This window comes from Helicoverpa zea, chromosome 18, assembly GCF_022581195.2.
Source record: "Helicoverpa zea isolate HzStark_Cry1AcR chromosome 18, ilHelZeax1.1, whole genome shotgun sequence".
Taxonomy (NCBI): Eukaryota; Metazoa; Arthropoda; class Insecta; order Lepidoptera; family Noctuidae; genus Helicoverpa; species Helicoverpa zea.
This window is the reverse complement of record NC_061469.1, coordinates 5,420,084-5,447,244: the sequence shown is the minus strand read 5'-3', so window position 1 is coordinate 5,447,244 and position 27,161 is coordinate 5,420,084. Positions and strand designations below refer to the sequence as shown.

Genomic DNA, 27,161 nt, shown 5'->3' with positions numbered 1-27,161 from the left:
CATAATAAGCTAGGTACGTCCTATAGTCTGACGTTTCTGTAATAACACAGATGCTGAACATAATGACAGGTCCTATGAGCTTATTACCGTTATTATAAAAACGTGAAACGGACGTTTAGACAACATCGAAAGTTGTCATTAAACTCCGGATGGACATGAAGTAAGGCACGGAGGGCTAACGGGTAATCATGTGCAAGCATCATAATATGCTCCGCAATTTAGTCACGAGCGTGTAATTACTAGTTCCGCTATGTAAATTAGTAATTAGCCTCCGCGAATGATAAGGGAAGCGATAAATTCTTAACGTTTCTCAGGAAACCTAAGTCAATAAAAATTGGAACAAGTAACGGTCAAAAAATATGCAGCCATTCTTTATCATAAAACTCAATCACGTATACAGAACTCATGATATATATCTATAAATCATAAAATACAACAGGAACTAAGCGTGTTCAACAATAAAGTTTAACGTGATGAATGTTCAATGATGCATCAAAACAATAAAAGCCGAAACGTTCACACCTCACGAAGAATTGAAAATCTAAACATAGACCATTCATTTTATGGAACAGTTATTAACCTTTGTTATACTTTCGTGGAAATAGATGCACTCATATTTACAGTATTCGACCATATAAATGCTGAAGAGGATAAGAGCAAATATAGTTTTAACCTACATAAATACAGACAGGAAACGATTTTACGACCCAGTTAAATTAAATACTAACAAAGAAAGTAGAAAAACCATCTGAAAAAGAAGGTAAAACTAAAAGTTATACTAACATTGATGAGATAACAACGGAAATAGATAATGCAACTCTAAGAGACAGTTAAGACGATGAAGTCATCCGGATAATTTTACAAGATCAACAAAAACGGGAACTTTTGTCACAGCTCAGTGATTTTAAAGGTGGTCGGTTAGTAAATGTTTATTTCTAAGAAGAGTTACTTCTAGCTAGTCATTTGGTGTAACGAATCCTAATGTGGTCGTTGCATTTAACGGATTGAAGCAAACTTCCTTCAAACTTGTTATAAGAATTTCATTTGTTTCTGATGAACCAAATAGTTTAACCAGTTTGAGGTCCATAGATGAACGTAGGTGTCCTCTAAAATGGTTAGTTTTGAGTGAATACCAGATTCAGATCAAATAAGAGCACAAATTTATCTTCAGTAGAATTTGGACGGACGTCTGATTTTAGCTTCTTCTTTCTGATCTATGAAAACAGTGTTAACATCAACCAACTTATAATTAAAGCTGATTTAATCTGTTTTGGGTTTGATTGCTCGAATCTAGACACAAGGCAGTGTGTCCGCCAAGTTCGAGCAAAAAAAGCGACACACCGGCCGTGGGTTATATTACACGAACCATTTCGGGCCAAATTCGACCCCCCTATAACTCAAAATCTATTTTATTTACGCATATCAAATTTCTAGTATCTGTTGAGACCCCTTCACTTATCTAAAATACAAAATTTCGTTAAGATACCTATTGTAGGTCTTGAGATATTGACGTCAGAAAATCGCTATTTTTACTATACACTCACTGACTGACTCACTCATCAAAAACCTAGACCACTTCCAATGGTCGCATTGACTTGAAATTTGGCATGGAGGTAGGTCTTTATGTCAAGGTAAAGGGAAAAATCTGAAAATGGCCAAGTGTGAGTCAGTTTCAAAATAATTCAGATTATACCCCTAAGGAACTAAAACGAACTAAATTTATCTATATTTATATTATATATCTTCGAATGGTCGTACCGATCTGAAATTCGTTACAAAGGTTTGTATTTAGTCAAAGTAAAGTAAAAATCTGAAAACGGCCAAGTGTGAGTCACTTTCGAAAATAACGAATGTGTAACTTTGATCCACGAACATAATATATGATAACATGTCATGTCAGTCAGTTGGTAAATCTAGTCCATTTAGTTAATCTAGTTCATTTCTTTGTAAGAAGCATAGTGCATATTCAAAAATCTGAAAGATAGTATAAATGAGACATTTCCTTAACTAACTTAATCATAAGAAAAAAAAAATAAATAAACAACCTTACAAAAATAAATGAAATCCCACCCAAAACAAAAATGTGAAAGGCTGCCAAGTTCGATAATATGGGAATGCTTCGCCTATAAAAGAAGTGAGATCTGAATAAGTACCAAGTTTCATACACATACCTCAGTTAAAAATAGTTACTTTTTAATAATGTTGCTTGGCAAGTTTTCACACACCTTGTTATAAACCTACTAAATGCAATGAATCAAGTATATAATTTTCTATTAAAACTTGCCAAGTAACATCATTAAAAAGTAACTATTTTTAACTGAGGTATGTGTATGAAACTTGGTACTTATTCAGATCTCACTTCTTTTATAGGCGAAGCATTCCCATATTATCGAACTTGGCAGCCTTTCACATTTTTGTTTTGGGTTGCTTCTAACCAGTATGTATATTTGGTAACATAAAAAACCATCGGTCCGTAATGTATGTTCTAAATAATTCAATTTGCATATTGGTACACCCGTATCTACTTGATCACGTAATGTACCTCCTTCCAACAATGTTTTACTTTGGTAAGTACTCTGTGAATATTCAAGAGGTTACAAAACTCCAAAAATTGGTTACATTTTGTCCGTAATAATGAAATCATCAAACTTCGAAAAGAATGGGTACATTACTCCATTCTTACGACTTTATTGTTAAGTTTATTTGTTACTTTGGTATTTCACAGATTTTAGAACAATGCCCTCAATTTTAGGCAACCTTGCAGATTTGCAACGGTGAACGATAACAATGATTTTGTTTGATAAATAATCCTTTATTTCACTTTTGTTTTCCTTACTTTTGTCTTTGGCATAATATTCTTATTTATCTGCTGTCTGAATAAATAATAGCATGATGTATAATGGATGATTAATAAATTAAAATTTTAAGTGCAATTTTAATTTTAAGATATTTTCATCGCCAGAGGCTTGATAACAAAGTTACAAACGAGTTATTGAAACTGGTAATAGTGGTTTCGCAATCAAATGTGTTTTCAAATCACAATTTATCTCTAATTTGTTGATTGAGGTGTGCTCAATTGCTTCATTCGGTACGAATATTTTATTATATAAATTCGTGTATTTTTAAAGAGGTATATTCAGTACAAAAATCATGCGCGCCAGTCATATAGACCAGATATGATAAATTATGTACATAAATGTACTAGGAAACATGAAGAACAAAGAAAAACATACACAAAAATAAATTCGGTGGGCCCAAATATTTACCACAAAAACGTTCAAAAATCTGGCCTCAAAATACCATACGATCCTCTCGCTTCTGCACAGTGCGCTGACCTTGTGGCCACAATAGTCAGGCTTTTGGCCTCTACCACCTCCGTGTTATATAAAAATTGAGTCACACTGATTGTTTAATGACAAACGCGATCAACAATGATTAGTGTGAATTGTCCGTGAGATTGAAACAATCATTCATCGTTTACAATCTAATTTAGACACTGATGATGTTGATATAAACTTATGAGCGTCATTTTGTTGTTGGTCATTTATTCCACAATAATCTTCTTAAATAACATCTGGTGTTATTTCAACTGACTTAATATTAACAATGTCGATAGTTTCAACTGTCTGTCTGGATAGATGAAGTGTAAAATCACAATATTCGTGCATTTGCAGCGGTCAGAAAATAATAATCAGTGTTTGCGGAGACGGAGACGTAATGCTAAATGCCAAGGTGAACTTCTTGCACAGTCTCCGCGTTTACAAAGCTTATACAATTTAGTTCCATGACAACATAAAGGAAATATTATTACCAATGACTTTCGAAACTTTGTCTCTAAGATACAAGTTATCTTTCTAAATGATCATTAAAATGTTATGAAATATAGGGTTTTGTAAAAGTCAGTAACTACAAGAGTAAAAGTATTGATAATTAATACAAAGTCTGACTGTGTCCAGGTGATTTTTGACATAAAAAGCAAATCAAATAATCTCTAGATCCGGTTTTTGGTTTAGAAGAACAACAAAAATATAAGACAGATCTCACGTATGACTAATACAGTATTATTATTACAAAACCAGTGTTATGTCATCAGAAATAATATTTTGAAAGCGAAACGACGATTACAGATAATCGAATTACGTTGGCCAAGACGGATATGTTTACAAAACATGGAGGCGTGGTCAGAGGTAAAAAGTCACGTCGTTCCGGAACGAAGAACACTACAAGAAAGTGTACAAACGAAAGTGAAATTTGAAGGTTTAACATGATGTATGGAGCAGATTTCTTTAGAACAGTATGTCATCGGAATAAATTACCACAAGATGACAAATGTCCACTTATTCGAACGCCTGTTAATAGATGACAAAGCGATTGTAACACTAATGTTTTACTGTGGTAAAACGATAAAAGAACATCACTCACGTATTTTTAACAACCGAATTAGAAAGTCGTTAGTAGTAGTTAGTAAGTAGTTAAACAAGAATATTTGAGTAATAACATAATGTTTCCCAATATTTCGCCTTTGGTACATTGATTATTAATATCGATAGTTTTGCAAAATCGAGTATTGTGATTCGATTAAATGTGACTATGACTAAGTATTTCTATTAATAGGCGAATATAACGGGTAAATGTCATCGCATTAGCATTCAAATTATAATTCTTGCTATTTAATGATACAATTATCATAACTATCAGTATTCTTCCGAGACTATTCTCGTTTTCTTCGAGTTGTTTTTGTTCATATACCACTACTTATGGCCGATTACTTAATTACGAGATGGGGTTATGTTGTTGTGATGAAATTGCTTGTGCCTTTATTGCAATGGCTTTGTTTAAACCGTCCGTTTCAATCGTATAATCAAAAAAATACCGTGTTAATTCCTCTATAAAAACAATAATTGGATAATCGAAGTTCCGTGAATATAGTTTTAATGAATTTGCGAAAATATTTTAAAGCAGATTTATTTGCATGAATGCATGAATGAAATTAATAAAGGACTTAGATTCCACAAGACAAGAAAAATACTGCAAGATTTTTTTTAGAGCTATAGTACTTTTAAATTCCTCGGCCATAGGCTTTGATTAATGTGCCATCTAAACACCTTGAGAATGGCAATTTTTGTGACTCAATCCTACGTGCTAACGTGTGCCAACAGTTTTAATAAGAAAAGCTATATAAGAATGATAGATTACCTGTCCTTTAGATATGATGAAGAAGGTATCACCACGGGCACCCTGCCTGATGATGTAATCGCCATTCTGGTAATGAGTTTCCTCCAAAACATCGGAGATTTTGATCAGCGTGTCTTCAGACAAATCTTTGAAGATCGGAACGCTGAAAAAAAAGAACAACACGTTAAAAACTGGACCACAGATTATGTCATCGGAAAAAGTAGGCATAACTGTGTTACGTTTGCGAATAGAAAGTGTCTGGCCGATGGCGTATTATGGAATTTGTACGGTGTAAAATACACAAGTAAAGTTTCAATGTTATGGCGGTGCAAAACTTGTTTTATCACAGTTTCTAACTAAACTTTGGTTGGCTTTCCGTAATGTAATACTAGGATGGAAATTTATGATAGCCGTTTATACAGGTAAGGTAATGATTTTAGACTTAGAACCTTCGTGTTAGACCATATCTACTGTTACAGGTATTTTGCGACAGCTTTCAATTTTACTGTGATAAAGTCCACTGATAATTCTAATTGATCCAGCTTTCTATAGCAGACCATTAAAAAGTGGTCATACAACAAGACGTATTAAGTATGGTTGTATTTTAGCCAATGCTTCTATCAAGTCCCAACTGGTGCGTAAATATTGCTAAAAAGTTCTGACTCTTTCAACATGTTCTATCTTATCTATTATTTTCATATCAACGAAAGAAAACGAAATGCTACATTTATTTTACTTCGGCAATCATGTAGTAATTTAACTTGTGCCCAGTTATACGCATATTAAATCAATTCAACGGGCTTCTGTTGAAAGTGAACGCCAAAAGGTAGTTATTCGAGTCGGCGAGGTTTCCTCGAGTGAGTCATGTTAAGCAAACCTATAAGTAGGATAAGTCAAATATTATGGATCAGGTAAAATACATATAAGCTGTTATTGTAGGTCGTTTTATTGGAGGTATAAATATATAAATCGGAGGTTGTTGATGTAAGAATTTGTTCTAGGAACTTTCTGGAATACTAAAACCTTCATACCACTTGTACCTATCATAGATAGGTAGGTATCATAGATAGGTAGGTATATGATATTAGAAATTAGGATAGCTATACAGATGGATTTAAAACAAGTGTCGATTTCAGGTGTTTTAAAGTTTTCTCAGTAATATTGTATTAATTGTTCTTGAAAATAAAAACGGGTCCCGTTTTTAGTGTTAGCATGAGATTACTGCACATTTCTTCTAGAAATCGTTTTAATACCTCGCATTTTGAAATTAAAGATGGTTTTAATCTTAATAACGTATTTAAAAAGCGCTGATTCTCAGTCTTATTTAAATAGATAACGCTAAACTATTGCGTGACTGCCTAACCGTAGATCTTTCTATCTTATAACGTTCTAACATAATTGCATCATAAACTCGTTACTGTTACAGATCTTTACACATTTTACTGAATACAATTTAATGGCTTTATACAGCTGAGCAATGCAATACTTATTGGACAATTAAAGCGACATAAAAGTGGGTAGTCAGCAGAACAGTAACTACAATTGTTTTTGTAACTGTACGTCACAGTCGGTGAGGATAAAAATCGTTGTCATCATGTAATTTTTAACCGACTACAAAAAAGGGAGGTTCTCAGTTTGACCTGCATGTATGTATGTTTGTTTGTGTGGCTGAATCGGGTTTGATGCAATGTTCAGCATAGTATTTGTCAGAGTAAGGTTTTAGGTTGGTCTGAAGTTGGTTTTATTTTTTCACGGTCAATACTCTCTCGAATTTAGATCAAAAATGTATTATGTCAATATCATAATGTGGCCTGCTACAGATTTTTGTTGCGTAATTTCGAGTGACATTCTAACATTGAGAATTATTTATCATAGCTAAGTTGATGTCTTGGAATAAAATACATTGGAAATGAAGCAGAAAATGATATCATTCTTGAGAAATATCTTTATTTATAGCTTTGGTGTCTATTTTGTGCTAATCTGTTATTTATAAGGTGCCATCTAGGTGCCATATTTTTTACCAATTTTGGATATAACGATATGACCTCTATTTTCTAAACAGATTTCCTAAAAAGGGGGGGTTCTCGATTCGGATGCTTGTAATTTTTTTTTTCTAGTATTTAGTCCGGGACACTTGAGAAACAATTTGCCTGACCTTGTACAATTATGCTTTTAACAATAAACGAAGAGGAAAGTCTTAAATAGAACAATAGTGATAAAACAAGGTAAAATTAGATTAAAAACTCTTTTCATCAAAACGCTTTTATCAATGGCCCTCAATTCTTAAATGTAGCAGGTCAAGCCACTAAATTAATTATTTTTTATTTTAAACGTAACGTGTAAAGTAAAGTAAGATAGCAAGAAATACAGTTTTTTCTCATACTTGGAAGTATTTCGACCTTAATGCAAGGTTTGACAGTCTATGGCCTTGTGTTTGACTGTCTCGGTTCCGCAATATTTGGCTATCAAGTTATTCAGATTACTTGTATTAATAACAAAGTATGGAAAATGATACCTAGGTTTTATTCCTTATTAAGTTTCTTTACTAACACGCTTAATATGAAAGTTATAAATGCAATATTTATCAATATTGATCCATTGAATCAAAATTGCTTTGGGTTGCGCTTCAATTCCCTCATGGTGAACGCAATTTTACAGTCTATGGTTTCAAATTGCTTTATATTTGACCTTGGTGAGAATCACTATATAGGAGAAATTACACAAACAAAATTATAAAAAAGTGACGAAAGAAACAAAAACTTGTGGAACTGGCTTCCGCCAGCGGTTTCACCTAAGAGAACTACTTCCAGCTCCTAGATAAAAAGTAGTTTATAATTATGTTATTCTGATATAAAACCGGCATTGCTACCGAGTTTCAGTAATATCTGTTCAGCAAATACATACACACACATACTTTTGCATTTACAATATTAGTAGGTATGATGTGATAATACTTCGTCAAAGATGTCTTTAAGGCTCAAATACTCAATTGTTAAGAGTTCCCAAAACAATGCACAATAATAACATGAAGTAAATTGATATCTGGTTGCGTTGTTATATTGCAACATCGTGTAACTTGATGCTAATGTTCAGCGGAGTAATTAACTAAAGTATGTCGAGGCAGAAGCCACTACTTCACGATCAGTATCTTCGACAGAGGAAAACTCAGTATCATTAACGATTATCTTCACGTCACGAGATTAACGGACCATTCAATATTTCATCAAAACGGTCACTTCTTTATCGCATTCCTAGACAAGTTTCTAAAACAATCTTCATAATTAGAACGTAATGATCGCTAATGTAAACAGCAGTGAAAGTAGCAAAACAATTAAAATATCATACAATAACTTAGTCGTGAGCTAGAAATTATTTACACGAATTTATAACAATACATTATTGACTAGAACACGAACAAATAAACACAATGGTCGCTATCGGCAATGTTTGCTAACCGTCACAAAAACTTACAAATGACTGGTAAATAACAATGATAACAAACCGGCGACAAACGTTATAGTTACATTTGATATCACTCTCAAAGAACATCTGAGTACATACCTACAGCCCGAATTTATTTGTCTGGAAAGATAAACAGGAAACAATCGTTTTAATGAAGCTTCTGAAGATTTTGATAATGCTGGCAACTAAAAATATCCGTGTAGCAGATACGAAATACGAAACATAATATTGAATACTTTTTGTGTTGTAATCCTATACATTGAATGCTGGTCTCAATCCTGCATAAATAACACTTCTACGATAAACAATGAATTTGAAAACTTTGAGGCACCGATCCGCTATATTAGATTTTCAACATTCCTACTCAGTCAATGACGATGCATGGTACAACAAAGTCAATAAATCAGTCTAGCAGCTCAGACTAAAATATTACATGCACTTTGGTGGCGTCGATTAAAAATTATACACGTCTCGAGCCGCGGCTAGTCCTGCTTTCTTAGAATAGATTATTACGTCTGTAGAGTGAAAGGATTGCAGTATCAAAATGTCAACTTGCAAACGTGACGGCTAGTAAGTTAGTATTTCGTAAATTGCGCGCGAGTGCTTTTGCAATACTGCGTTGACACTGGTTACGCCAACAATGGCTTTGTTTTATGTTCGGTTTGATAGCTTAGATGGATACAAGTTAACACCAAGCGCAGATTGTTGCTCTCGCCAGTTCAGTATAGACTATTATATAGTCTGGTTGAGCACTGACTTGGCACAGCTTCCCACGTTAAACGGAATTAGGCAGAATAGAACACCGAAAATAACTTGACCCCAAATGCTTTGTTCTAAAAATAAAACTAGACGATATTAAACCAGTTTCAAATGCAACCCAAATTGACGGCAATAATAATCTCGTTTATTTCATATTTCTAAATTACGAAGAGAAATCATTGATGTTCTTAACATCAGACCGACAAGTTCTAAAATAAAGCAACAACATAGATTACCATCGCGATAGAGACATTAATCTTGAAGATGATGGCTTCAACTAAGATGGATCACCGTGCTAAGAGCAAGTACCAGTTCTTCGTAGGGTATAAAGCAACAGATGCTAAGCATTCTATAACACGATACCCTTGATACTAAAATGCAGGGCTGTCTAAAGTTACATGATACTTGAACCGAACACACGCATACATCCAAACACAAATAAAACATTTTATTGTGGCCATAGGACTCAGAATCTCTTTTTATTATTTCAATGCATGAGTCGTCGCTCTTAAATATTTTACGACGTTTTCTATCTTTGCATTTTTTACCATTTCTAATTCATAACATACTTTTAGCAGCACAAAATTTTCTACATTGATCTATGCATTCGAATGTGGGTTAGCAATCACTGAGAATGTTTTGATGTTTTCAAGTCTCGCGATGATCGTTCCAATAACATCGATCAGGTTATTAATAAATTAACATTCGTGCGTGCAATCTGTTCTCATGCGCTCGTGTCAAGGCCCGCTCTATAGACGGTATTGTAAGAGTGTGAGCCCGTCGAAAGGAGAAGAATGGGCCATTGCACGCCCATTGCATTTGCATAAGTGTCCTGAGGTCAATATCCTTCTCTGTCATCGGTAATGCTCTTAGACGCGAGTTTCGTATTGTTATGTTCGTCTTATACAGATATGTGAAATCTATTCAGAAGCTTATAATGAGGAGTTCCGTGTTTTATGGCATCAGTAGGCCCAAGAACATGAATAATAGAACATTGTTAGTTGATTTCATGCATATAGCGAACAACGACACTTGTCATTGTCTTCTTTATTTATTATTCTCAACATATCAAATCATTTGTTTACCTGTCTTATGAAGGTTTTGTAGCAAGTAAATATCTTATAGTACATCATACATCGTCATCGTCATATGTATTTACATAATTTAGATTTACGCTACGGTTATAAAACAGAGAATAAAATGAAAGTAAGAGGATTTCATAATCTAGATTAGAATTAATATTACCGAGACAAAGTGCCCTTTTTACATACTCACAAAGTGGAAATTGTATGGATTCAAATTGATAAGCAACAATATTTAAATGGGAATTAGAACGACAAGTACCTAGTTGTTATTCTACAACAAAACATGAACAATCTGCTTATAAGACACCACATTACGGGGTTACTGGCCTCGTTATTGTAAACAACGTCTTTTTTGGAAGGATAAGTCGAAATAGCTAATCTAAATAAAGCTCCAATACTCTTAAAAAAAAAACCGAATATGATTGTACCAGACTACGTTCTGTGCCAAGTGTGAATGATCTTTGAAATGTATTTTGGGCACATCATAATTTATAAATTAGCGCAGACCTTTCACACAAAGATTTCTAGTTCTTTGTATCCGTTGCAGACTGATGTCGACAAACGATGATCATGGCAATTTTATTGCAATCTCGGAAGTGAACATCTCTATCTAGGCTCCAGCTAAACGAAAAACAATAGCACTAGAAAGCAAGAAAATTAAGAACGATAATTTCTACTTCTATGTTATTAAAGTTGACGTATGACGTATGTCAGTAAACATATCCAGCGTTATTTTAAACTATAAATTAAATAATTACAGCATTTTTCCGTCATTATTGTGGATAAATTTGTTGGGAATACTGAGCTATTGAAGTGACATTGTTAGTGAATACTTTCAATAAGTGATAACAGAAATATACGACGAAGTGAAACAATGACTGAGCTTCGAGTTTGAACAGCTTTAACGGCGAAATATCGAATTTTTGCTTTGTAAGCTACTACTTATTTACTTGAATATCATTACTACTATTCAAGATGACACCTACAATTAATACTTGCGCTGGGTGTAACAAATCTATCAAGATGAAGGAATTATTGAAATGTGGTATATGTACCCGAAAATACGATCTGGAATGTGCCAATGTAACACTTAGAAAGTTTAATCTTATGGACCCGACCATAAAAAACACTTGGAAATGTCCTGAATGCCACTGCAAGCAACCTAAAACTAACAATACTAATACACCAATTCGACCTACTCTTAATACTGTAGGCAGTTCATCTGAAAATTGCAATGTTACATTCCGCGGGAAACCAAGTTACACAACCCCTGAAAGCGCAGAGACTGCGGGTGACTACATTACTGAAAATAAACTGCGGTATATTTTGAAACAAGAAATTACGATGACCATTAAGTCTACTGTGGAAAGTGTTATGTCTGAACATTTAAGGGCTATCAATGAACAAATGGTGGGCTTCCAGGAGGCAATGTCTTTCTTCAACCATTTATATGAGGACCTGAAAACAAAAATAGAAGAAAAAACAACCACTGTTGTTGAGCTACAGAAGGAGAACGCTGAATTGAAGTCATTTGTGAGGGATCTCAATAACAGGTTGTGTTCAGTAGAACAAAATATGCGTGAAAGTAACGTCGAAATTGTTGGCGTTCCTGAATTCAGAAATGAAAACTTAATCAATACAGTCGTGCAATTAGCCAAAACCGTGGACAGTCCCATTAACGACGAAGATGTCCTGCATGTGACTAGAGTTGCAAAAATAAACAAGCAGAGTGATAAACCACGCTCAATTGTTGTAAAACTTCGCAGTCCCCGAAAGCGTGACGTCTTACTCGCTGCTGTCTCCAACTTTAACCGGAAAAATGCCAAAGAAAAACTAAGCTCGCAGCACTTGGGACTTGGTGGCCCTAAAGTCCCAGTTTTTGTCGCAGAACACCTGACACCGGCTAACAAATCGTTACATGCAGCTACTCGTAAAAAAACCAAAGAACAAGGTTACAAGTTTATCTGGGTACGCAATGGTAGAATATTTGTACGTAAGGATGAAGTAAGTCAGGCGATTTTAATTCGTAGTACAGACAGCTTGAATTTAATTGTTTAATTAAATAAGATTGTATTAATGAGTGCGGTGGAAATAACAACTGTTAATAATGCTTGACATATACTATCAGAATATCCGTGGTATTCGGACTAAGACTAATGATATTTACAACAATATATCTCTGTTTAACTACCCTATCATTGCCTTTACCGAAACTTGGCTAAACGATAATATATGTAATCGAGAAATTTTTGATTCTAGATACATAGTCTATAGAAGGGATCGCTGTTTGTCGAGGGGATCAAAAAAGGACGGTGGAGGAGTGTTGGTGGCAGTATCGCGTAATATTCCATCTGCTCGAGTCGAATCTTGGGAAAGCGATTGTGAAGACATATGGGTCACACTACAAATTAAATGTGGTAATCTAGTCAAACGAATTGCTTTATGCGTCGTCTACTTACCTCCACCTGTCCGATTGGAATCACTTAGCAAATTCCTCGATAATACGTCTAATGTTATGAACCATGTTAGTGACATAATTATCATGGGCGATTTAAACTTAAGTTTTATCAAGTGGACCAAAGAGTCCTTTAATTATCTAATCCCGTCAAATTATAATTCTACAATAGGTTATTCTTTTATAGATTTCATCACAGAAAACGATTTAAAACAAGTAAATGCCATAAGTAATGTAGACGGTAATTTTTTAGATATAATTCTGACAAATATACCGGACAGTACTGTAGTGATGCCTTCTAGTCTAGTCACTAAAGTGGATCTAAAACATCCTCCCCTTCTTCTTAATCTCACTTCACATGTTTCGCAAAGTTACTTGGAATCAAATCCTAGATGCGACTTTAACTTTTTTAAAGCCGACTATAAAAAAATAATAACAAAACTAAAAAGTATTAACTGGAACATTGCGTTCTTAGAATCTGTAACTGTGAATGATATGCTATCTACCTTTTACCAACTGTTAAGAGATATTATTGCACAGTATGTACCTAAACGAAGGGCAAGGTTGTCTGAGTTTCCACCCTGGTTTGACACTGCACTTAGAAAGCTTCTCTCAGAAAAGAATTCTAAGAGACTTAAGTACATGAAATACAAAAACCCTCGTGATAAGCTTGAGTACGAAATTCTGCGAAACCGTTGCCAGAAACAATTGAAGGCATGTTATAATAAGTATATCACCCGAGTAGAAGATAACATTGTTAAAAACCCCAAACTTTTATGGAATTATGTAAACAGTAAGCGCAAGGGAGATCTATCACTACCTGGAATTATGCATTCTGACGAGCTAACTGAGGATAATGGTCTTGGTATAGCAAATCTCTTTGCAAGTCATTTCTCATCCGTTTACAGCTGTTCCTGTTCTAATCCAACATTACATTGTGTCATAAATTCATCATCAAGTAGTTCTTTTGGCCGTATTAGATTCACAGAAAGAGAAGTTCTAAATAAAATCAAAAGATTGGATACTCTGAAGGGCGCGGGTCCGGATATGATACCTCCTTTATTTGTCAAACGTTGTGGACAATATCTTGCTTTACCGCTCTGCCTAATCCTCAATCGTTCTTTTGAGGATGGCGTCTTTCCGGATGAATGGAAAAAAGCTCGAATCGTACCTGTCTTTAAAAAAGGAGATCAGAATAATGTAAAGAATTACCGTCCTATTTCCATTCTGTCTTGTTTTTCAAAATTGTGTGAGTCCCTACTATGTCCTATCATTACAAAATACATGAATAGTATCATCACAACTGCACAACATGGCTTTATAACCGGCCGCTCCGTTCAAACCAACCTTGTGTCTTTTGTGTCGGATCTGTCTGTGGCTGTTGACAACGGGAAACAAATTGATGCTATATACACAGACTTTTCTAGTGCTTTTGACAAAGTCAGTCATCCCCTTTTGCTGAGCAAACTTGAATCCCTTGGCATACACGGAAGTCTTTTAAATTGGTTTCAATCCTACCTATTCCAAAGACCACAAACAGTATCAGTAAAGGGGTATGACTCAGAAATATACTTTGCCAGGTCTGGCGTGCCGCAGGGCTCTCATCTCGGACCCACTTTATTCACTGTTTTTATCAATGATATCACAAATCAAATTAAACACTCAAAATTGTCCCTATACGCAGATGATCTAAAGATATATCGAGAAGTAAATTCTACATCCGATGTTGATCTTATTCAAAAAGACCTTGACCGAATTCGAGACTGGTGTCAAAAAAATTCAATGACTCTCAACGCATCTAAATGTTACCACATCAAGTACACAAAAAGAAGAGCTCCTATACACTCGAATTACAATATTGACGGAACAATATTGCAAGAAGTCAATGAAATTAGAGATCTGGGTGTTATTATAGACAGTAAATTAACCTTTTCCTCACATATTAACGCGGCAGCAAAAAAAGGAGCTCGGATGTTAGGATTCATAAAAAGAAATACCAAAGAGTTTCGTCTTATACGGACAAAAAAAATATTATATTATAGTCTTGTACAAAGTCATCTGGAATTTGCTTCTGAAGTGTGGAGTCCCATATATGCTGTGCAATCTCAGAGGATTGAGAGTATCCAACGAGCGTTTACCAGACATCTGGCGTATATCTCGTCCGGAATTTCACATAGGGTCCCATACTATCAAAGACTAAATTTCTTTAAAATGAATACTCTCCATAATCGTCGCAAAATTCATGACATTCAATTCTTACACAAACTCATTAATGGAAAGACAGATTGTAGCGAATTAGTTCATCACATTAAACTTGCTGTTCCCACCAGAATACCGCGATACCCAATCACCAAACCATTCCACATTCCATTTTACAGAACCAATGTTGGTAAACGCTCGCCTATGGCACGAATTTGCAGTGAATATAACTCTTTGTGCGGGAGCTCGGACAATTTTGACATTTTCCATGATCCCTATAATAAATTTAAGCGCAATGTAAATGCCTCTTATAAATTAAATTTTGCACAAAATTGACCAATTTGAATAGTACCTTGTCATTTGCCTCTATCGATTCTTCTTCTTTTTTTTTATTATTATTTTTGTTATGCATAGTTTGGTTTAGTTTAATTTAAGTTATTTTTAATTTGAATGTTGTGCGCACCTGTAATTAACATATTTACGCAGGACTTATTACAATTATAAACTTATATATGTGAAAGTATTTGTAAATAAGTTGTTGGTGTGCCTAAATAAATAAATAAATAAATAAATAAATAAACCAAGCGTGTGTTTGTGTCATCATCCGTGTATGTTTAGTAAATAAATGTTATCAATACTGACAAAATATTACTACTAATGCCAAAGCATTAAAGGCAAGATAAAGGCAATATAGCGACATAAGTATTTCGCTGTAAAACGATGTTCATTTAGAAACTTGTAGACAGAAACTTAGAAGCCGATATTGCCAGTAAATGAGTAAATAACTACTTGACGATACCTACATACGGAGTCCAAAAAAAGGTTGATTGGATTTTGTTTTGTATGAAGTTGGGATTTCAAAGACATTTAATGATGTTGATGTAAAATCGGATGATGTAAGATTGAGAGATGGTGTTAACAAAAATGATGTTAGACCCTTACCTCTTAAGGAAGTCGGTGTATTCAGCCTGGCGTATGAGCCCAGTACGCATCATAATGGTCTGGAAGCACTGGCGCTCGATGGCCCATAGTCGACAGTCCGTGGCCGCCTTGATGGTGGCAGTGCGTTTGCAGTTGTAGAGGATGGCCAGCTCGCCGAAGACTTTGCCTGGAGCCATCGTGCTGAGGTATTTGTTCTCTCGCGATACTTCCACGCGTCCCTCTGTTGGAGAAATTTTTAAGTTAATAAAGGAATATTTGACAATATGGATGAAACGGCTTATAATGTACATGTAGTTATGTATTTATTTTCCCAGGCTTTTGTAGAAAAAAATACGATCTTCGAGATAGTTAGTTTATAGGTTGAATTACATGTCGCAACTAATGTGTGTAATAATTGAAATGTGTTGAATTTTCTTGTTTTGTTAGTTTTGGAACGATTGATATAAAACACATACGGTTAAGAACAAAATTGAGTTGAAATTGTCGTAATTTATATAAAATTCGTGTCGAGATATTTATAAACGCAATTATAGTATTTGCTTAATCATAAAGTTAGGTAGATATCAAGTTATTGAGGTTAATGGCTTTAGACCTAAAGGCTTTACGCAGCAGGGGAGAAACTGGTAAATTAATAAATACTCTTGCTATATTTTCCTTTCAGGAGGAGGAAAGCTAATCTTCAATGCTTCTATATCAGTAATGGTGTTAATTTGGATTGACCATTTCAAATCTCAGTGACCTTGAATAAACAGTACATTGTTTGAGGCCTACTTTAAGTTGTTGGACTACAGCATGTACCAATTGCTAATTTCTATATTAAACGATAAATACCGCCAAGGTTACCAAGATTGAAATTGTCGGCGGACATTCGTGAGTCATGGCTGCGAACGGACCCGATATGGCAAAAATACATTTTTATATTGGCAAAATCGAACATTCAAGTTTTATGACTCTTATCGTTAAGTGTGAAAGATTACAATTGTAAGCAGCTGTTATTATCGAACATGAGAAGATAAGTGTGAGAATAAATAGAGAGGCATGTGAAAATCTTGTTTGTTTAATGAACGAACGTGAGTGCTTGGTACTCGAAGTATTTTAACAAGATACGAAGACAAATGAAAAGGAATATTTGTTAATTTATGAATCATTGTGGATGGGAATTTCAACCAACAATAAATTCTATAAATAGTAAAAGCAAGGCAATTAATGCTTGACATTCTATTGAATATTTCGTGATGGATTGCAGTATTTTGAAAGCGATAGAGATTTAAGCTTGAAGTATTGATGGTACTAATATGCACACAAAGTACTAATTAAATAGCTGGTATTTATTTTCATAAGGCAATGTACATCAGTGGTTCTTTTGTCACTCATAACTGTATACATAACGTTACCATTATCACGTTAGGTCCATTGATTGTGTCGAAAAATCAATGAATGTGATCAATTCAAATAGTAACTGTTTATTTGTATTGTAACGTTACGCATAAAACATTAACAGTAAGCCTATAGACCGATTCATAGATGCGTACACGCATACTACTGTATTGTTTAAACTACGATTCTGCGTAATATAGTCTATTGTCTGGTCAAACTTCAATCCCGTTATATCGTCCACAAACTAAATCAATTCTGTCCGTAGTTAACACGTTCGACCTATTAATTTTTCCTGAATACATAACACCGTATTATTTAAATATGATACAAAGGATATTAATATTACCAATACACATCACAGCGCAGGTATATTTTATTTCGTCAAGATTTGGAAAAATGTCAATACCCCAAAATATACCCTAAATTCTCAGATCTTTGAAACTACTAAAATTCAAAATCAGAACACTGGAAGATACTGTCCAGTAATGATAAGTCAGATTTTCAGTATAGCTAAACATATTATCTTGGAAGGTTTATCTAAACATTTTATAATATTAAGCGTATCTTATACTATTATAAGGTAGTAATTAAGTACAAGTATATACAAACAATTGGTGGCGCACTCCACTCACATCATATCGTAGACTAATATTTGCAAAGCTACAACAAAGTCACGAAGCAAGGGCGCAGTAGTTTAACCTCAATTTTATATTACATTAACGATCAAATCTTTTATGTAACAGAACATTTGAATGCTAATTAGCTAATAGACTAACATCATTTGAAAGCAGTAAAATGTTAAGTAATAAATGTGCATTCTAAGTGAATGCATCTAATAAAGATAAAAACGTTTTTTAAACACTAAGATTGATATTTAAGTATATGAGAAAAGAATTTTTTTTACCAAATAATGAATTCTAGAACACGTGCTAACAATACAATGATTTATTTAGCAACAACACACCAACTTTCAGTGGTAAAAATTACAAGTTTCTAAATCGTGTGTGAAATGATTACAATGTAAAATACTTCGGAAGTAATGTGCGATAGATTGGGAAGTGTAACTTTTTATTGCATTCATATTATAAACTTTCTACCTTTAATTTAATACAATTCCCATTGTAAGACTTATGGACAGCAGAACAGTAGTTTTCTCATTAAGGTCACGTATAAATCAACACGGAAATCTGGATAAAACTTAATCAAACATAAGACTGTCTGATACAAAGTAAGCGTGGGATTAAACGCATTATACTCCTACACTTGAATACGGTGTTAATTTTATTAACAGTTCTTAAAATCTTGGTTTTGAAAACCTTAGCAAATATGATAATCTTAAGCCTCAAAGAGCGCATTTAAGTCTAGAAGATTTTAGAATGCCTAAAACAGATTTAGAAGTTAGAACTCTAATAACAGCAATTATGAATAAGTAACACAAAATTGACTTTTAATTTACAACCCAAATATCATTCAAATAGCTAAATCACAAAACGGACATACCAATAACTGGTCTAGTCTTAGGTGACGTAAATTAAATAGTCAAAGAATGAAAGTGTTTCAAGGCGACTAGCTTGGAATATAATACTGGGGTCAGAAGTTCGGATACGTGTCCAGGCTTATGGCCGTTTTATTGTCCAACTATGTTACTTTAGTGCAGTGGGGTTACAACACTGATACCGGCTTTCGAATAGGAGATGTTATATTGTTTATGGCTATACATGTTTTCGCAAGAATAGTTTCAGTGTTTTTGTCTACATCATTTCAACTGTGTGTCTTTTCGGTTGTAGTTGTTTCTATATTCGCTATATTTGGATTTACATCATTCAATGCCGAGCTTGGTTCACAAGGAAACGTAAGAATCTCCTCCTACCTATTATGCATACGAGGTAGTCTTAATGAGAACCTAGTAATTGCTAGGTTCCTGTTATTCCCATTGTCCTTCAACTTCCATTACTGCATTATATGCTTAAATTCTTAGCCATAAACGTTCAACAAGGTCGTCGTTTTGAAATTACAATTGAAGCGTAACTTGCAGTTGGTGGTCCATTGTCTTAACTACCAGTTAATATCTCTAAAGCTGAATACGTGAGCAATATCCACCACGTCAGTAATGTTTCTGACAAACAGCAATTTCTATGGAAATCGCCCAAACAAATAAAGCTTTTCTCAGAAACAATTCTTAAAACAATATTTGCATCTGACAAGATAAACGGCTTCCATGAAAGAATGTAAGTGAACTGTACCATTTTCTTTCATATTTTAAAAACTCAATAGTAAGGAAAAGTTAGTAGAACACACTATTAAATAAAATTACCATAACTAATCGAATTTTACACTGCAACCTACGTTACTTCTAATATTCTTTTTCGTAGAACAACTCTAATACTTTGCAATCAATAATTCAAATTGCTGCATTTACAAGTATGTTAATTCTTATATTCGTGTCTAACTTAAACTAGAAGTAGGGCAGTACAAAGCGTAGTTTAATTGATATGCCGGTCTCGGTGCGTTTAGCAAACTACGTATACATATGCCAAGGCGCTCAAAACCTCGATCGTAAATGGAGTAAGCGTGGCGCAATGTCCTGTCCTTCTTTAGTTTTTGGCTACATTTTATGTGGTCTTCATAATTAACTATGATTAAGCGGGAAACTGCTTAGGTGCGGCCGTAAAGGAAATGTATTAATCAATTTGCCGTGTTGTCCCGGCTACCAATATAGACCGTCATTTCCCGTGTGTGTTGTAAGACTCGACTAAGAGATTGTATCAAGAGAGTGGGCAGCATCCACGTACTTACACATCATTGCACTTTGACCAGTTATCCGGTTGTTAATAGTGATTAGTGCAACATACTATAAAATCGTCTTTTGTTAAACTATTCAGAGAAGATGACTTTTAATCAGTTGTGATTAATTGCATAAATGATAGTGCTGATGTTCGTAGTTCTTTGGTTGTAAGTAGATATTGTTTACAAGTAACAGCCAATAATCCAAACAATGCGCATATAAAGAAGGAGGTAACAGATCCTTATGATGAAACTCTGAGTCATGTGCGTAGGCATTTCTCGGTTCATGTTACGTCATCGAAATGTCACCCGTAAGACCTCAAAATTTTCCCGTCGCCAAACACGTTCATACATCGATCAACATCAGTAGAGATCAAAATAACTTCCTGATAACAGCTGTGATAACCGTTTATATAGTAGACAGATAGTAAAGTTACATAAAACCTTATCCTACAAAGAAGCGTACTAATTCTAATAGGGAATCAATATTTACCTGAGTCTCCATTTCGGGAGTATTTCTCAACGGACTTATTGTTAGGATCTAATCGTGATACGTCCAACAATATTCCCGCATCCAATGATGATTCAGTAGCAGTACTGTCACGCTGGCAGAGATTACCCGTCCTCCTCTTTCTCGTGCCGTAAGTATGCACAGGCACTATTAACTTAGGCCTAGGTATCGAGAAATCAGAGTCCGAACCACTAGATGAGCTTTTTGCACTTCTAGAAAACACACCATTAACATTTGGAACACGTTCTTCACTAATACGATCTTTTTGTGTCCCAAACGACATAATGTCATTGTACCTTTCATACCTATCATCACTTTTCACTCTCACTGTATTGTATAGCTTTCCATACTTATCACGTTTGATTTGTTTTGCAACACTGTTTATAGTCCGATGGTCACTTTCTTTACTCAGATCAGTAGAGTGTAACCCATTAGTAATCGGCGGGGCGGGTTTATTTTGGCTTCCGTTGAACATTTCGTACTGCATTAACGTCAGCTGTTCGCTCGGTGACAGATTTCTTTTCGGTTGAGTGACAGTGACTCCATTATAACTCTCGTCAGGCTGCACCGCATCGAGATAAGCTCTGAGGGGCGCTCTTCCTTCGCTTTTTACTCTCAAAGATTTAGAACGAAAGCTAGGCTTATTATCTTCAATGCGTCCGTTTCGTTCGTTCGCCGGTTGCGTTATGTGCTTAGGAAGTTGATCGCATGTTGATAGCGACTGGTTAATAGGCTGCATGTACAAACCCAAATCTTCCGCTTCGCAATCTAAATCGAGGTTCTGTTTTCCGTTCCTGGACTTTATTGGACTCAAGTCCAAAGTGGCCATAGAGTTGATTAACTGATACATAGTATTTCCATTTTGTTTTATTGGCTCGCTGTGAGTATTTTTATCTTTTTTGGTGTCCTTCTGCATCTGTTTTATCTTATCACTGTCTGTGTCATTATTTTGCTGACTTACTCTGGAATAGTACTCATAATATGATTCAGACGAGGGGTCAGGTGGTACCGCTCCAGGATCAGGTAACGGATAATAACTTTTTTTAGAGTCAGCTTTTCTTTGCCGGTGTGCATACTTTAACGAATCCTTACGTTGCGGCGGCACAGGGGGCTGTTTGCTATTCGAACCGAAAGATTCGATATCCCATTCAGTAAAATTTCTACGTTTAACTCTTCTTAATGTAGATGGTCTATATCCATTTGGCATATCTTTAAAACTATAACTATGTTTCAATTTATTCTGTGCGAGAAGATTATTATTTGCTCTCGCTTTTTCCTCTATGTTTTGTTGATATTTAGCTAATTGAGATATATTTTCGTTAGGAACATCATTAGAGTAACTATATTCATTATCTTCCAATGAATATGTTTTGCTATCGTAATCTTTGTCGCTAGTACGACCAACGTCTCTGCACGATTTGCTTCTCGATATTGAATTGAATTTAACACTGTTTGAATGGTCGTCGTTTTCATTGTAAGAGCTGAGATTCTTTGCACCGACCCAGTTCGCCGCGTACACAAGGTCCATAGTCCTGTCCGTAATGGACAGCCACGGGTCCTCCATGACCGCTTTTCCTGGATAATGCTTGATTTTCATAATGTCGTCGAATTTCTTAGGATCGCTTTATTTACATCATTGTGTACACAAAACATTTGTGAGTCAGGAGTCGTACTTGATAATATTAATTCCATTTTCCCGTTGGATGTATGTTATCGAGCAGTTGTTAAAGGTTACGACGGTCGGACGTCATTAGACGGGAGATTAACGCACTAGCTGTTTTTGTTAGTTTATAATAATCAGGAACATCAATTACTCAAGTCAATCTGTGGAAGTTCATATTTAATGCTGCAGCAAAATTTTAATATATCATTGGGTATAATTTTAGTCATGTAAAATTAATCGGCGGAGCAAACATTTCTCAATTTACCTACTAAATGATTGCGTTAAGAATGGCGCATTCGATTGATTAATGTATAACAATGGAGCGATTTTGCAACCACTATTATACTTATCCGTGTCTAGAAACTCTATTATTTTTACTTGAGATACAAAGCGAGTGCACCTTCTCGACAGCTGCACACGTTAACCGCATTGCTAACGAAGTACCCAACACGAGAAAGAACTTTGTCTAATACTTTTTGTGATCTAGTATAAAAATAGAGTTTGCTTTTCTTTTAATATTTCAGAACCTCGAACCTACATAAATTGTAATACCAAGCAGTAATATTTTAAGTGTTAATGCTCCCTGTGCTTAATACTATAAAAGGAAACTTGCATCATCATCGCATCTGTACCTGTATCCACGACGTATACTTAAACTTCATTCAACTAATTTATAGTACATCTACAATTTTACGTGAACAGTCCATACTGAGTGACCTTCAAGACGCTGCAACAATACGTAAGTGTGACAAAAAACCTCAAACAGTAAACTTCGCAACAGCGGACGCGTCACGGGAGGCAAGCACGGCCATTTCACAAGAAGCAGTTTAGCCCAATACATCAACAACGAGGAAGTGCTAACTGGGCGTCAAGAGCCCATAAGGCGAATGCAAATGGAATCACATTACGTAATAATTAGATAATGGGGACTGACGAGTGCGAGTAGCAGCTGACGATACAACTGCAACATACGGCCCGTTTATTGTTTTTAATAATGTCGCACTTTCACTGCGAAACGAATACAAACTTAAAGCAGATGTCAATCCAGATAACGCATTGAAAGTCAGCCATGAACTAAATAACTAATTATCATATTAAGATAAAGAAAACAAAAACAATGTAGGCGAAGAAAACAATAACAAACACTACTTGTAATATAGTAACAAATTAGCAGCAATCATTAAACGCCTGATCGAGTTAGTAGGAAACGATTTCTAAGACATCAACCGATAGACGAGTTGAAACAAGTTCATTGGTCCACATATCCAGTCGGCTGGTCAGCGATGATACGTGAGAAACATATCCAGGAACTTGAGAAATTGTGGCCAACGCATGGTTAAATAATTTTCCAATAATAGATCAAATACTAGAGTAAATGTGACAGCCATTGCCTTCATAATGGTTATTTCTTTAAAATTTTTAGTTTTTTTATGTTTCGATATTTATGTGTCAAGTTTAATATGGGTGATTTTATCGTAGAAAATCATATGGATGTTATTATAGCTAGAATAAATGCATTCCTAGGAATTGAACGTGCGTTGAGGAAGTATTTCTACTATTGTTCTTATTCACCATTAACTGACTGTGACCATAAGTCGTAAAAGTGGCCTGTATAGAGAATCTTCATATGAAGATAAAGAAAATTCCATTATCATACTCAGCAATTAAATTCTTACTATCTACCACAACAAAAACAATAGATAATAGTCAAAACAAGGCAAATGACTCATCATTTTTAAGTTATGCTATGAATTTTGCTGTACTACTAGCAATAAGTACATCGAAAGTAGTAAAAACCGTTGACTCATCAATGGAGTACAAGTCATTGATAGAATTACAATATATTAGTCAGATACGCAAATAGCACGCGCTGAATTTATTTAGAACTAACGGTAAGTTACACGAATCATAAACAATGGTAGCCCTTTCTCCTTTTGAAGTGACTTCAATATTTTCATTGTCATTCACAGAATACTGTTCCATGAGGATAATCTGGATTATAACAAAAACTAGAACATGTTTTAACACAGTCTATTCCATAAACCGTGCCTTGCAATTTATTAGTGAAACAATTATTATTATGTCGTAAAATAACCCTGTGTTGATGTGTTGTAGTGATGATCACTTGACGTTTTATTTCGAAATTTCTGCACTGCTACCAACGCTTTCTACGGTCTGGTGATAATTTTAATAATAGGAAAAGTTATTATTATGATAACATCATATTATGTATGTGCAGTATTGTTAACACGCAACGGAGACAATCCTGTGTAGTATATAGTATGGTATGTATGATACCATCAATGTATTTAACTTTCTAATCTTTGTTTGAATACAAAAACGTGACAATGGTTCATACATTCATATCCAATCGATTATATTACCCGACATACTAGTTCCAAAGTGTGTTAGCAAGCGCAATGATTTCAATAAATTAACGAGGCGTAAACTGATTCGTACTGCAACATTTGCAATACGTAGGTTCATTAATTATGAAACCGGTACTTGATTGATTTGATTCACAAAATTTAGGTATACTTAGTATCCAGCAGGGACAACTGCAAAATGAATTAATATTCAATGTTGCTGATATCGTTAAACAAGACGAGGTCTAACAAGGCAATGATGTCATACTGCTTGGCCGAACACAGGCATAGAAAGCTCGAGGCTCAGACATTAATATGCTAAAATATCTTCACTGTGAAGACAACGCTCCAAAATACTTTCACGCCACACGGGTAGTGCACGCAAATACGAGAGGCTTGCAATAACCTTGTAGTGCATGAGAGCCTCCGAAATGTTACTTTCAAATCGTGAATCGGACTAAAGGACAAGGTGTTCATATAAATAATTTTTAGCTCATAAAATCCAATGACTTCATCGTTTTCAACTTCTTTTTCGAAATACCCCTAAAATATATTTAAACATTTTGCTGCAGCATTAAGTGAGTAACATGTTAATTTTTAATCCATTTCGGTGCACGGATTTGTGTTATCCGCCTTAATCTCTCCAATGCAATGGCAGCTGCATGTCCCGCGAAAACACATTTTATTCAAACACAATAGCACATTACACTATTTACCATAGTTTAATGGAATAGTCTCTTCAATTCAGTTTAATTGAGAAACAAAAACTAATAAACAAAACACATCGCTTGTCACACAGTGAAGTCGATCGCGACTATTTTAAATTCGGAACGCGAGACATTGGGGACACGGCGACCAATCACGTCAGCGCCGCTCCGCTTACTGCTCTACTCCGATCCGATCAACTCCTGCGCAAACGCAGCCAGCTGACGGCGCGTGCAGGCGGGACAGATATACGTCAGACAGAGACAAAACATATACTTACCTGAATAATAAAAGCTCCAAGCTCACAAAAGGTGGACGAGGTGGTGAACCTTTTAATTTTGATCCTAGAGATACTGTAGAGCAGTAAGCTACGACTAAAAAAGAGGTCCCCATTATGATGAACATACGTTTTAAATTTAAAATAAAAACAACACGTGGTTTTGTGTACTCCACGACCACTTGTTAAAACAGTAGAACAATCATTGATGTAAGCAATCATAATGCTGATAAAAGGACTTATGACATTCCAGATGTTGACACAGATTTACATCATACTGAACAAGCTTCACTAAGGAGTTACCATATTATGTACGTTATAATATTTTGAAGTTTTATTATAATCAACTGTAAATGTAATTCATGTGTGAAAAGAACAAGGTAAATAGGTATGCAAGGCACTACCCTTGACCGGATAACTATCAAATTTTATTCACTTTAGAGGTACAACCTTCAGACACTTTGAAAAAGTCATTAGTCTATTTTAGGAGTCTAAAATAACAAAACATTCATTACGTTTTGGAGCAGAGTTATATTGAAAAGGCATTCGTAAAGATGGATTTAAATGAAAGAAAAAATACATAATGTCAAGTACTTCAAAACTCTCTGAAAGTCTGTAAAATCATTGAAGTTTTTCCTATTTGAAATATTGCTGTGGTCTTTTCCGAAGCGTAAAAATGAAATAACCTTCATAGCGAGACTAATAAAAGCAAAACGATTATAAAACAATATCACCTCGAAGCAATTGTCCAATAAAAAAGAAAATTATCAATATCAAGAGCAAAGTAAATAAAATCGAAAAGAAAGCGGTTAATGGAATAAATTGGTGAAACAAACAGGGAAAATTTGCAATTACTAATGCTATTGATAGCAGCCAACGAAGCGTGAGGCTGCATAAAAATTTTGCAATGTAAGGAAACTTAAGACATTTTTGGAACTTACCTCCTCAAACATTTTCGCCGACAAGAATTACAGTAAGAGGAAAGTTATCACTTGAAATAAATCACGTAACCCGTCCTAAAACCGGTTATTATGATCTAAGATTTCAGAAGAACAATATTTCATAAAGAAATGAATTCTACAGTTAAATTTTCTCGGTATAACGTGCAGTAATGGGTGCAGAACATAACCGCTCCGTTGGACATCTCAGAGATATCATCATAAAAGTATAATACATGTGAATTCGTGATCATAAAACTCGTTCTACAAGACGTGTCGAAGTTATAAATTAGGACTCGGATTATAATTTGTCTACTCTACTCTGTTTGTTTTGTACCTTATAGTTTATTTATCGTTAACTTTCCTTATAAGAAAATTTTAATATGTGTTACAGAATTTTATTATGGATGGTAAAACACCATGCAATTATGGTCGACATCGTCGAATCGAAAGTTCAAGTAAA

At 34.8% G+C, this 27,161-nt stretch overlaps 1 protein-coding gene across 4 annotated transcripts in view; it reads right to left on the bottom strand.

Annotated features, from left to right (window-relative positions):
* The window catches only part of LOC124639070 (cGMP-dependent protein kinase, isozyme 2 forms cD4/T1/T3A/T3B), a 123,910-nt gene that overhangs the window by 6,275 nt on the left and 90,474 nt on the right, over positions 1-27,161 (bottom strand). For 3 of the 4 annotated variants that reach the window (XM_047176292.1, XM_047176293.1, XM_047176294.1), the window contains exons 4-5: positions 16,078-16,297; positions 5,197-5,338 (exon numbers count right to left, since the gene is read on the bottom strand). In XM_047176292.1, the coding sequence (XP_047032248.1) occupies positions 5,197-5,338; positions 16,078-16,297 (362 nt within the window). Of the gene's footprint in view, positions 1-5,196; positions 5,339-16,077; positions 16,298-20,731; positions 22,574-25,494; positions 25,646-27,161 lie in introns of those variants that run through there. The other variant, XM_047176291.1, reaches the window with a different exon arrangement.